At 40.8% G+C, this 11,856-nt stretch overlaps 2 protein-coding genes across 2 annotated transcripts; both read left to right on the top strand.

Annotated features, from left to right (window-relative positions):
- On the top strand, positions 1-4,077 carry LOC136226927 (BTB/POZ domain-containing protein At5g03250-like). Its single transcript, XM_066015615.1, has 4 exons — positions 1-226; positions 1,379-1,448; positions 2,070-3,269; positions 3,354-4,077. The coding sequence occupies exons 1-4, from the start codon at positions 168-170 to the stop codon at positions 3,873-3,875; spliced, it is 1,851 nt and encodes a 616-aa protein (XP_065871687.1). The 5' UTR covers positions 1-167; the 3' UTR covers positions 3,876-4,077.
- Positions 4,078-4,509: 432 nt separating this feature from the next.
- LOC136227676 (uncharacterized) lies at positions 4,510-5,922 on the top strand. Its single transcript, XM_066016403.1, has one exon. The coding sequence runs from the start codon at positions 4,668-4,670 to the stop codon at positions 5,523-5,525; it is 858 nt and encodes a 285-aa protein (XP_065872475.1). The 5' UTR covers positions 4,510-4,667; the 3' UTR covers positions 5,526-5,922.
- The last annotated feature ends 5,934 nt before the right edge of the window (positions 5,923-11,856 follow it).

The following is an 11,856-nucleotide window of genomic DNA, read 5'->3' as shown; positions in this document are numbered from 1 at the left end:
ACAGCTGGGACCCATTCTTTTACTGGATTTTCCCTCCTTCAGAATCGGATGGAACTTTTCTCATCAATCTCTTTTTTTTCTCTTGCGTTTTGTTTCGTTGCTACCTAAAGCCTGCACTTTTTGCACCCAAACCACACCAAAATAGAGCCTGAGGTTTAAGCAAAATCATGGCTTCCATGAAGCTTGGATCAAAGTCCGAACTCTTTTGCCTTGATGCCAATTCCTGGTTTGGTTTCTTCTCCTCAATTCATGTTCTGATACTGATTTTTTAGTTGGAAATTGCATTATCGCTTCGTTTTCTTATTTCCCCTATTCAGATTGGAATTCACACTTTACGACTTTTATACGCTGAAATGACTACTTACTTACTGCTGATATGATATTCATGTTTTTAATCGTTTCTTGACTCTTTTTGGCCTAATGTATGCTTAACAATTGTTTGTGTGTTCAGTAAAATGGACTAAGATCACATGTTTTTACTCATTTTACCCTTTTCTGTCTTTGTTTTTGGAAATTTCACATTAGGAATTGAGTTCATATGTTGTTTTTGGCTGGGGCTCTGAGATATTATCATTGCTAACAAAAAATTGTGGGTTTTTTTTTTTTTTTTGTTACTGCCTTGTTGATTAAGCAGCCAGACTATTTTTCTCTGCTTTAATTTCCACATTTAATTTAACAACTGCATTGAGGTTTGCACTGCAGTTCTTAACTCTATGCATCTTAGAATGGTGCAATGAAATTCACATTGCAATTCTCTAATCAATATTTGCTGCTAAGCTGATTTTTATCCTGGTAGCTAGCACAATGAACATAGACCTAGGAGATTTTGCAGACATAAGTTAAAGACAGCTACTAGAGATGAATTTAAACAAGCATATGAGAAATGAGTATGAGATAGTATTGGTCACAGCGACCAAAACTGCGGGGAGTGGAGGACAAATTACGGTTCCAACTCATTTCTTAGATGGATTTGGGGGAATTCCAAAGGAAACTTCGAGGTCCTAGGGACCTAGCTTCATATTCTAACACCTCCCACCCCCATGTTCATAGTAATAATAAAGAAAAACCCTCATTTTGTATCATCATGGATTGAAGTCTAACATTAATAATCAAACAAATAACTATAGTTAATGAGAAAAGATTGATATTGGTATAACTTTACATGTTCTCTTATGTCTATGAGGTTTTCCTATTCTACGTGATGTGATGAATCTGGTCTCAGTATTCGTTCCAATCAAGAGCCATTTTCCTTCATATTCATAACATTTATACTCTTGGCATCATTTCAGTTTGAGCTTATATAAAGTTCTGTTTTAAAATAAATATGAGTTGATCCGGATCCATTTTAAATGAAGACACAACATGCTTTATTTTTTAGGTTTTGCACAACTGGGCTTCCAAGTGATGTCGTCATTGAAATTGGAGAGATGTCCTTCCATCTCCACAAGGTGCGTATTATATTAGCCAAAACATCACTTCATCCTTTACTTAACTATAGAAAATTGTAGTGCATTATGTGGAGACTATATTTGAAAGGCTTTTTGAGGCTTGTATCATCTATCACTCTGAGGTAAGGTTTGAGAAATGCACCTTAAGCACAATTCTTTGCCATACAAATACGGGTTCAATTCCCTGAGAGGTTCCGCCATACATGAATTTAGCTCATAGATATTAACCAAATCAGGTTGCTCTTATCATGAAACTAATATTTGTTTGTTCTACAACCAATTAGAAAGAAAATATGAAGTGTAATAAATAACAGCCCTACAGGCTACAACTTATGATATGATCCCAAAATGTCCATGTAAAGTTTGGAGCAACGAATTCGGAGATGAACTATCTGCAAAAGTTGCTCGTATTTACTTATTCAACCATTTCAAGTAGTATTGATGGATCACAAACATTCCCCTCCCTTTTCTGATGTACATTGATGTGCTCTAACCTTGATAGCTTTTGCTGTTCTTGTTGGATTAGCTCTCTTATGTTTGCTTTAAACGTATAGTGTATTATGAAATAGAGGTTAACTGTGAGAAGTCTTGCCATCTCTTTTATTCTTCTTGCATCTCCAGTTTCCGTTGCTTTCAAGAAGTAGAGTTCTTGAAGATCTTATTGGAGAACATTGCAACAATGACGCGAAAAAATGTGTTCTACAACTTGATGATATACCTGGTGGAGCTAAGACTTTCTTATATGTAGCCAAATTCTGTTATGGAGTAAAAATAGAACTCTCTGCACTAAATGTTGTAAGTCTTAGATGTGCTGCTGAGTATCTTGGGATGAAAGAAGATTATGGAGAGGGAAATCTCATCACACAAACAGAAAATTTCCTCGACGAAATCTTTACCAGCTGGAGAGACTCCCTTAAAGCTCTTGAGACCTGCGAAGAAGTTTTACCATATGCAGAAGAGCTTCATATTGTTTCAAGATGCATAAATTCCCTCGCAATGAAAGCTTGTGCAGATCCAAGTTTATTCAGTTGGCCTACGCAAACCTCTAAAGGTACAGCTTTCTGGAACGGGATAAACGCATCGGCCAAGCCACAGCCTGTGGGTAAGGATTGGTGGTATGATGATGCTTCATTCCTTAGACTACCTATGTATAAAAGGCTAATCATGGCAGTTCATTCGAATGGAATGAAGCCAGAGAAGCTTGCTGGAGCATTAATGTATTATGCAGGCAGACATCTTCCTTTGTTGGGTAGACAATCAAGTCTTGAGAATGGGAAACATTGCGAACCAGGACCGAGTATTTCTAATCCAGTTGATGTGTATCAAAGGAATCTCCTGGAAGAAGTGGTGGAACTGTTACCGGACCAAAAGGGTGTCATACCGAGCAATTTTTTGCTTAGGCTACTGCGTACAGCAATGATAATGGAAGTTAGTCCATCGTGTCGAGAGAGTTTAGAGAAACAGATCGGTGCTCAGTTGGATCAATCAGCTCTTGAAGATATTCTGATTCCTAACATAGGGTACACTGTGGAGAACCTATATGATATTGATTGTGTTCAGCGGATTCTTGATTATTTCTTTCTACAATATCATGATAATCCCGCATCAAATCAGATTGTAAATGAAGGGCAAATCACTGAAAGTTCCAATTCACTAACCCCAACGACAATGGTAGCGAATCTTATCGATAATTACTTGGCAGAGGTAGCACCTGATGTTAACTTGAAAATGACAAAATTTCAGTCACTTGCTGGTGCTGTCCCTGATTATGCCAGGGCATTAGATGATGGAATTTATCGTGCAATTGATATATACCTCAAGGTAAGAAAACATGTTTGCATATTCATCATTCATGTTAATTATCGAGTATTCTCGGATAAACATTGATGGATATATTCTTTTCAGGCTCATCCATGGCTAACAGATTCAGAAAGGGAACAACTTTGCAGGCTTATGAATTGCCAGAAGTTGTCATTGGAAGCAAGCACACACGCAGCACAGAACGAAAGGCTACCACTTAGAGTGATTGTTCAAGTATTGTTCTTCGAACAACTGAGACTCCGAACTTCAATTGCCGGTTGGTTCTTTGTTTCGGACAACCTCGAGAATTCACGAGATCTTAGCGGTAACCTTGCACTTACTAGAAATGAGGTGCAAACAGAAGGTAGAGGCACAGAAGATGAGAATATTATACAAGTAGATGAAATGAAAGACAGAGTTAGTGAGCTGGAAAAGGAGTGCTTGAGCATGAAAGAAGAAATTGACAAGCTTGTGAAGACAAAAGGTAGTACTTGGAATGTTTTATTCAGAAGGTTTAGGTTTAATAAAGCATCAAAACCCAGTATTCCCATATCCAAGGAATCACCAACATCCTCTACACCACTCATCAATAGAAAAGAAAAATATAGTGATGAAATTGGATGCTAAACTACTCCTTTTTCAATACTTTATTTCATCTTTAACGTGTGTGTGTGGAAGCTAACTAGTTGTTTTCGTTGCTGGTTTTATGCATGCTTTGGCTAATTCTGTAATTATATTAGTCTTTAGATTTTAGGACTTCAATGTTTACTTTGATCAATATTGTTATGTTCCTCCTCATAATCTGTTTTCTATCTATAGTTTTTTTAAATAACAAACCATTATATAAAGAATATTTCATAATATTTTAGCATATTGTTGCTATTATGTCAAATATTATAAATATTACCATTTTCTGTTGAGTTTTTCAAGGAAAAAAAAGTTAAGCAAAATGTGGAGAAGAAATTTCTCATTGACTTTTCATTATGTGTAAATTGTTGATAGAGAATCAGCTACTAATGGGCATGTGTTAGATATCAATAGTGGACCTAAGACATTACAGGTCTATGTGAGGAAGAAATATAAAGGAACAGGGGCAAATCAGTAATTGGGGAAGTTAGTTATGCACAGGGGTATTTTTGAGAAGAGTTAGTTATGAGCTGGCAAATTTGTAAAGGGAATACGGTTATATACATGGGTAGAGGAAAGTAGGAGGCAGGCTGTTTTTGTGTTTCTCTTTCTGCATTTGCAGGGCTCTGCTTTTGGGTAGAGAGGGAAGAATGTTCTTCCTATGGGGATTAGCTTAATTCCTTGTATCTTTCCTTTATCTGTCATTTTGGGATAATAATACACAGCTCATTTCCTATCTATTTTGCATATTTCTATTATTTGGCGCCGTCTGTGGGAAATTTTCAGATTGCGATGGTTACCAACGAAGCTCCTCCTCAAACTCGCCTCCAAACCATGCTCGATCTGCAGACTAAGCTGGAAAGTCATGAAGAGAGGTTTGTAGAGTTTTATGATTCTCTTACGGGTATGCGAAATACCATGGATAGTCTGGGCAAGTGGATGCAGGCGATGGATGCAAAAATGGCAGATCTCACCATACAAAACCAGACGAAGGAAGGGAAACTCAATACAGAAGGTACTACTTCTTCCCCTGAATTTTCTCAGTCTAATGAGGAGAGTCCTGAGATGAATACCCACCATAAACTTATCGATTCGAACATCAAAGGGGGAGGAGATAATATGGGTCTGGATTCTCATATCCGCCCCAACCATTTTGCTGGGTCTGTTATGGCGATGCCAAAGGTGAAAATCCCAGTTTTCAATGGCGTAGAGGATCCTCGTTCATGGTTAACCCAAGCTGAATTATATTTCCGGGTCCATAAAACTCAGCCGACCATGAAGTTAACCTTGGCCCAGATGTGTATGACTGGAATCGCTCTTACCTGGTTTTCCCGACTGATGCGAGATGATCCCTTGCTTTCTTGGGAAACACTCACGGCTAAGATGCAACAGAGGTTCAGTGAACGGCGGGTGCAAAACGCCTATGAGGAGCTTTCTACTCTACATCAAGTGGGTACGGTAAGTGAGTATATTGAAGCCTTTGAGATGGTCACTGCCTTCATCCCTAAGACTACTGAAGATCAGTTTCTGGGCTTCTTCATTGGTGGGTTAAAGGAGCCAATTCGCCCATGGGTCAGAACCTTGAAACCTCAGACTTGCGATGATGCCATGGAATTTGCTAGAGATATTAAGCTTTCATGTGGCCTCTAGGGGAACCGATCGTATAGTAAGGAAAGAGGAGGGACTAGTGGTGGAGCCCTTAAAGAGTCTCACGTGACTTCACATGTGTGGCGCCCTCAACAAACAAAAGATACGGGCCAGCCTGCCCGATCCGACCACGACCCGAAATCTGGTTATATCAAATATCACGATAACCATCGCAATACTAACACCAACCAGTTTCCTTCTCCACATCGCAATAGAGGATCCAACCATCTATCCATCTCGGAACTAAATGAGCGCCGCAAAAAGGGCTTGTGCTTCAAGTGCGCACAACCCTATAGCCCACAACACAAGTGTCGTGTAGGAGAACTGAGGATTATTTTGACTAGTCCCTTGGCAGACGACGAGGTCTCCGGTCAAGAGGGTGTTCAAATTGATGGGGAGTGTTCTGTGTTAGAACTGTTGGTCCCTTGTAAGGTTGCAAGTATAGTTCCAGGGGGGGTTAGGAACTATTTAAACTTTTTCGCAATTAGGGCAGACTTCTTTTTCTAAGGAAAAATGTTTTAACAGCGGTGCGGAGTAAACAGCAAGATACTGGCTTAGTCAACTGGTGACTAGGTCAGTTTCTTAGCTTGAGTCAGGAGATAGCACTTAGAGTCTATTCCTGAGCTCAGATGTTTAACGCGCACAACTCAACTTGACCTTCTTTACTTGGTCAGTTTTTGGTTGTTTGAAGCAAGCAATATATATAAGGAGTTAAGGGTAAGTAATACGTTACTCAGCAGATTTATCCAGGTTCGGCTTCTTCTAAGCCTACGTCCTGTCCCCGGAACACGTTCCGAGATTTCGAATCCTCTACTGAGCTCTTTAAAGGTAGAGCCTCAAACCCTTTACAATATCAGCAACTGAGTATGACAAGAGTACCTTCCTCTATACCTCTACTCAATCCTAATCTCTCGCTGAGTACTAAAACCGAGTACTCAGCCTCTCCTTTCTATCTCTAGAAATGATAAGTGTTTTGTCCTATACAAAGATTTGCTAAGACACTTTAGACGATTGAAACAATCACTCTAGACTTTTACACAGATATAAGAATTGTAGTGTAAGATTTTGCTTTACTTCTTTGCTTGCAGAACTTGTAGAAATTTGGTCAGCGTAATGGCTTGATCAAGTTCTGTGTTCAGTGAAGCTTCTAATGGCACTATTTATAGAGACGTCTGGGCATCGGTCATTTCGAATTTCGAAATAACCGTTAGAGGGAAACGGCTACATGTCGTTGTCATCCTGACTTGCTCAGAGCTCTCGGCCAATCAGAATTGTGTATCTTCTGTCCTCGATCAGCTCAGCAGACTGTCTCTCCTTTTATGGTAAAGTCAACTGGACAGCATACTGTGTCGTCTGAACTTTGCCCAAAGGGGAAATACTTTGTCTGGAAGTTTTGCTTTGCCAGCTGCTGTCTTGTACGCTTTGTCGAGACTACTCGGCAGCTTCATCTTGAAGTTGTTCCTGAAGGTCTTCTAGATCCTTCCTTTTGCTGAGTTGCGTTTTGTTCAAAACGGCAACGTCTTGACATACGCGGGCCGAGTTGTACTGAGTTGTTTGACTTGGGCCTTGACTTCCGTATTGGGCTTGGGCCTTTTGATTCTTATGTCTTATAACAGTTTTAACTCAACATTGAACAAACACATTAGTAGAATAAATCAAAGCATTTAAACTTAGTATGTTTAGAATATGTATTTTAAATTATACTTAAACAATTTTGTCAAATCAAAATTATGTGGAAAGGTGTTTCAACAAACTCCCCCATTTTGATGTTGGCAAAACTATTCAGCGAGGAACTCAGTATGAGCTCCCCCATAATAGTTGACCTAGTATAATTGAGCAAACTCCCCCGTAAGGGTTGAGCTACTGACTTAGTTTTACTCAGAACATTTAAAGGTTTAAATGAGTAAGTCTAAGGTCAGTTTTCAGATATAGGTCAGCTATATCAACATATTCTATTTACTCAGTATTAAGCGGAAGTTTTAGTCATATAGAGCGCGTTGAGTAATTTGTTGTTCAATGAGTTCTTATCAGAATGTTTTATAAACACATAGGTCAATGTCAAACATGTTATCAGCATATCATTTAGTCAATAAATGTTACAAGTATTAAACATAGCTGATTTAATTGAAGATACATAATGACTCAGTACTTAATAACATATATCATAACTCAGGATTTGAATAAGAGATGCAAATATGATATATAGATAGAAGTCAGTAATTACACAGCAAAAAATTTTATAGATAAGGCAAATAGAATTTCTACAAGTGACTCAGTCTAAAACTGGGCTAGCCTATCTATTTCTTTTTCTTGTGATGCGATGACTGACTTCGCTCATGCTGAGCTCTTGCTGCATGTTCTTTCTCCCCCGTTTTGTCAACTTCAGGGAGTCTGAAAGCATCTGTTAATACAGCTCGAGTCAGTTCTTGGGATAGCTCCTTAAGCTTCTCAGCGCTTTCATTTACGCCATCAAAGATGGCAACTCCATCAGCTGAGACCTTTTCGGGTACTTTGAGATCAGCAGCACTGAGCATATTTACACTGAATGTTTGAGCTTTGCCTTGCCAGATAAGAGCTTCAGTAAGGCCAGCAAAGATTTGGTGGAAGGTTTTTAAGAGAGCTGTGTCGTAATACTGACGTTGAATGTTGTTATGACGAATGTGATTGAAAGTTTGTTGTGCAAGAGTCATCATCTCGTTCTGCTTCATTGCGTCAGTATCCATCTCTTGCTTATTCAAATTAAGCAACCTTATAGCCTCACTAATTTGCTCTACTGAGCACTGACTGTACGACACCATTTGCTCGTTGGTCTTAAGTTGCTCAGTATGAAGCTGAGCAAAGAGCATTTTGATTTCTGATGAAGAGGCATAGTCAGTGTTCACAGCTGACAATTTCTAGACTTGTTGATGGAGAGAGTTCAGGTGTTGCACGGTTGTCAGCTGGATCTCAGCCAACTTGGCAATTGAATCCTGCTTAGCTTGCTGTGCTTGGAAGGATAAGACGACGTTCAGAAGATCCTTTAGTCCCTTAACTTCGTTGAGAAGCTGAGTGACCTGGGAGAGCTGGGTGGTCTCAAGAATTGAAGATCCAGCAGCAGGAGAAGTGGAATGTTGAAGGTCTCTGATTAATGCTTGCACTGAGTCAATGATCTTTTTGCCGGACTCAGTGGTATTCAGATGGCTTTGTGAACCTTCAGGGACATCAGTATGACCGGAAGGAAGTGGAGTGAAAGGGGTAACCTGGTCAGTGACTGGAATAGTATGCTCAATCTGCACTTGAGTTTTAGGGATAGTTGATTGATCGGCAGAGAGTTGAGTTGCGGAAGGTGTAATGAGAATACTGTCTGTGTTGACGGCAGAAGTGTGTGGAGTCAGCACCATGCTTGAGGAAATAGCATGAACAGTAGAAGCATTGGGGTCGGCATGTTCCTGTTGAGAAGAAACAGAGGCTTGTTTTTCTAAAGCCGCCGATGTAGTGGAATCGGATTGGCGTTTGAAAAACTTGAGTTTGACGGCAGAAGGGTCCTTAGTTGTCTTTGAGACGACAAAGTCAGGAAGAGTTGGTAGTTGCACAGGAGGTTCACTGACTAGCTTCTCACTGGCCTTGACCAACTTTCGCCTTCTACGATGTGGAGTGTCAGTATGATCAGGTTCTCCTGGGTGAGAAGGGGAAGATTCTTGTTGCTCAGTATGAGGCTGGTCAGCTTGCTCTTCAGCTGGATCAACAGTGTGTTGGTCGAGTACTTGCTCAACTCCAGCAGCCAACTCAGTATCGGCATGCTCAACCTCAATCTCACTGGCTGTTTCCTCAGAGTCCTCAGCGTCATCCTGACCGCTGGCTTCTTCTTCTTCTTCTTCAGTACTGTCACCATCAAGTTCTTCCTCAACTTGAGAGATGAAGTGATCATCTAGTTGAACCTCATGTTCATCATGCTCAGCTTCTGTACCTTGACACTGGGTGAAGTGAGAGTCACTCGGTACAACGAAGTCCGTAGGTATGGCGTTCAGTGGAGTCAGTGTTGAAGACTTCTGCTTCTTCTGAGGTTGCTCCATAGCTTCCTCAGTTCCAGGCTCACCTTGCCTGCTTCTTTTCTCAGCTGACTTACCAGCTGACTTCTGCCTCTTTGCTGGAGACTCAACGTTTTGGGTAGGAGTCTCAGCAATTTTCCTCTTGCGGGAAGCTGGGGCCTTAGTCCTTCGCCCTTTCTTAGACTCAGCAGTTCCCTCAGCTTGGCCAGCAGCAGCAGCAGCTTTACCTTTCTTCAAAGGCTGTCCAAACTTCAAGGCTCTTAGCGAGGCTGCTGTGATCTCAGATCCTCGATTTTTCTCCTCACCTTCAAGATCAACCTTATGGTCAATGAGGATTCTGGTGATGAGTGATCCAAGCCGCATCGTGCCAGTGCTTCGAAGGAAACCAGCAACGAGGAAGACCGGCATGTTGATGGGAGTGTACGTCAGCATGTGCCATATAAAGCACTGCTCGAAATTTGTTGCTGATGTAGTGCAGTTGATATTCGGGTAGATGAAGTAGGTCAGCAAGTAGTGAGCCATCTTCTGGTGCTGACCCATTGATGAAGCTGACACTTCTCCTGAGTGACCCTCAGGTTTGCAAAAGTTGTGTGCATAGTTAGTTTTGTCCTAATCTCCCGATCTTCTCAGCCTTGCTCCCTCAGTTTTTAGCTTGAGAAGATTTCCTATGTAGAGAGGGTTGATGAAGATGGTTTTGCCTTTCACCTCAGTGCACAGGTAGTCAGTGTTGTCATTGGCAACTTTGAGGTTGTGGTAAAACTCCCTCACTAGGTCAGGATAGGTTTCATCCCTAACCGAAAACAGCTCAGTCCAGCCGTTTTGTGAAATCCATTCGCAGAAAGGTTGTTCGTTCTGTACGAAGTGTTCTGAGACCCATCTGGAGGGCTCAACTTTCCATTCTCGTACGTTCTCAAAAACTTTGGAGTAGGTGCGAACTTTCACAGTCTTTCCTTGACCAGAGGTTTGGCCAGTTTTTCCCTTGCTCGGCGTAGGAGGATTTCCAGTAGGTTCATCGGAGTTGGACTTTTGGTGGCCGGCACCGGAGATATTGTAAGAAACCTTAGTCATTTTCGAGGATGGGGAAGGTTTAGAAGGATCTTGAGAGAGAAAGTTTCTTTGCCTTAGGATTTGATTAAGCGTAAAGAATAAAAGATGAGAAATTACCCATTATTTATAGATGGAATGAGCGGTGTGGATTTAATCAAATCCATGTGTCAGCTTTGCCTTGGGATTGTGTACCGACAAAGATCCTGGCATTTATGACACATACGGCGAATACGTCATCCTAGGGCTATACGCGTGCTATTGCATTTATGCTAACGGATCTAACACTCAGCGTTTAGAATGTCAAGCGTTTGATATTCTGAGTGGTCAGTATTGCATTTACGGATGATTTTAAAGTTTAAGTTTAAACTAATTTACTCAGTGTGCAAGTTTACTCAGTATTTGATGTTCAGTCAGTTTCGATGAGTTACTCAGCAAACAATCAATCATTCAGCATAGTAATTCACTCAGCATTCAAATTCATTTAGCACAGGAATTTACTGAAGAGGATTAAACATACCAATTGCTTCTTTCAGTATGCTGAACTGCTCACGGGCCAGTGGCTTTGTGAAGATATCCGCAAGCTGTTCGTCCGTTGGGACAAAGGTCAGCTTGATCTCACCCTTGAGTACATGGTCTCTAATGAAGTGATGTCTGATGCTGACATGCTTCATTCTGCTGTGCTGAATTGGGTTCTTTGAAAGATCAATTGCACTCTTGTTGTCACATTTGACTTCAATTGTCTTCGTTTGAACACCATAGTCTTCAAGCTGTTGCTTAATCCATAGGACTTGAGCAACACAATGACCAGCAGCAATGTACTCAGCTTCAGTGGTGGACAAGGCTACTGACGCCTGCTTTTTGTTGAACCAGGATACAAGACAGCTTCCTAAGAAGTGACATCCTCCAGAGGTGCTTTTTCGTTCTAGCTTATCCCGTCCATAGTCAGCGTCAGTGTATCCGATGAGTGTAAAATCATGAGTATTTGGATACCACAGACCTGCGTTCACTGAGCTTTGCAAATATCTAAGGATTCTTTTTACAGCAATGTAATGAGATTCCTTAGGGTTAGATTGATATCTAGCACAGTAGCATACTGAAAACTGAATGTCCGGTCTACTGGCTGTTAAGTAAAGTAGAGAGCCTATCATACCTCGATATAATTTGCTGTCTACTGACTTACCATTCTCGTCAGCGCAGAGGACAGTGTCAGTGCCCATAGGAGTGGATATTGGCTTGCAATTTTCCAAATCATATTTCTT

The sequence above is a fragment of the Euphorbia lathyris genome, chromosome 4, assembly GCF_963576675.1.
Source record: "Euphorbia lathyris chromosome 4, ddEupLath1.1, whole genome shotgun sequence".
In the NCBI taxonomy this organism is placed as follows: domain Eukaryota; kingdom Viridiplantae; phylum Streptophyta; class Magnoliopsida; order Malpighiales; family Euphorbiaceae; genus Euphorbia; species Euphorbia lathyris.
This window is presented reverse-complemented; position numbering and strand designations above follow the sequence as displayed.

Excerpts from the sequence above, each read along its gene's own strand:
- LOC136226927 (XM_066015615.1), top strand. The coding sequence starts at position 168 with ATGGCTTCCATGAAGCTTGGATCAAAGTCCGAACTCTTTTGCCTTGAT. Across the intron at positions 227-1,378 it reads TGCCTTGATGCCAATTCCTG|GTTTTGCACAACTGGGCTTC; the intron begins GTTTGGTTTCTT and ends TTTATTTTTTAG. Across the intron at positions 3,270-3,353 it reads CAATTGATATATACCTCAAG|GCTCATCCATGGCTAACAGA; the intron begins GTAAGAAAACAT and ends TATTCTTTTCAG.
- LOC136227676 (XM_066016403.1), top strand. The coding sequence starts at position 4,668 with ATGGTTACCAACGAAGCTCCTCCTCAAACTCGCCTCCAAACCATGCTC.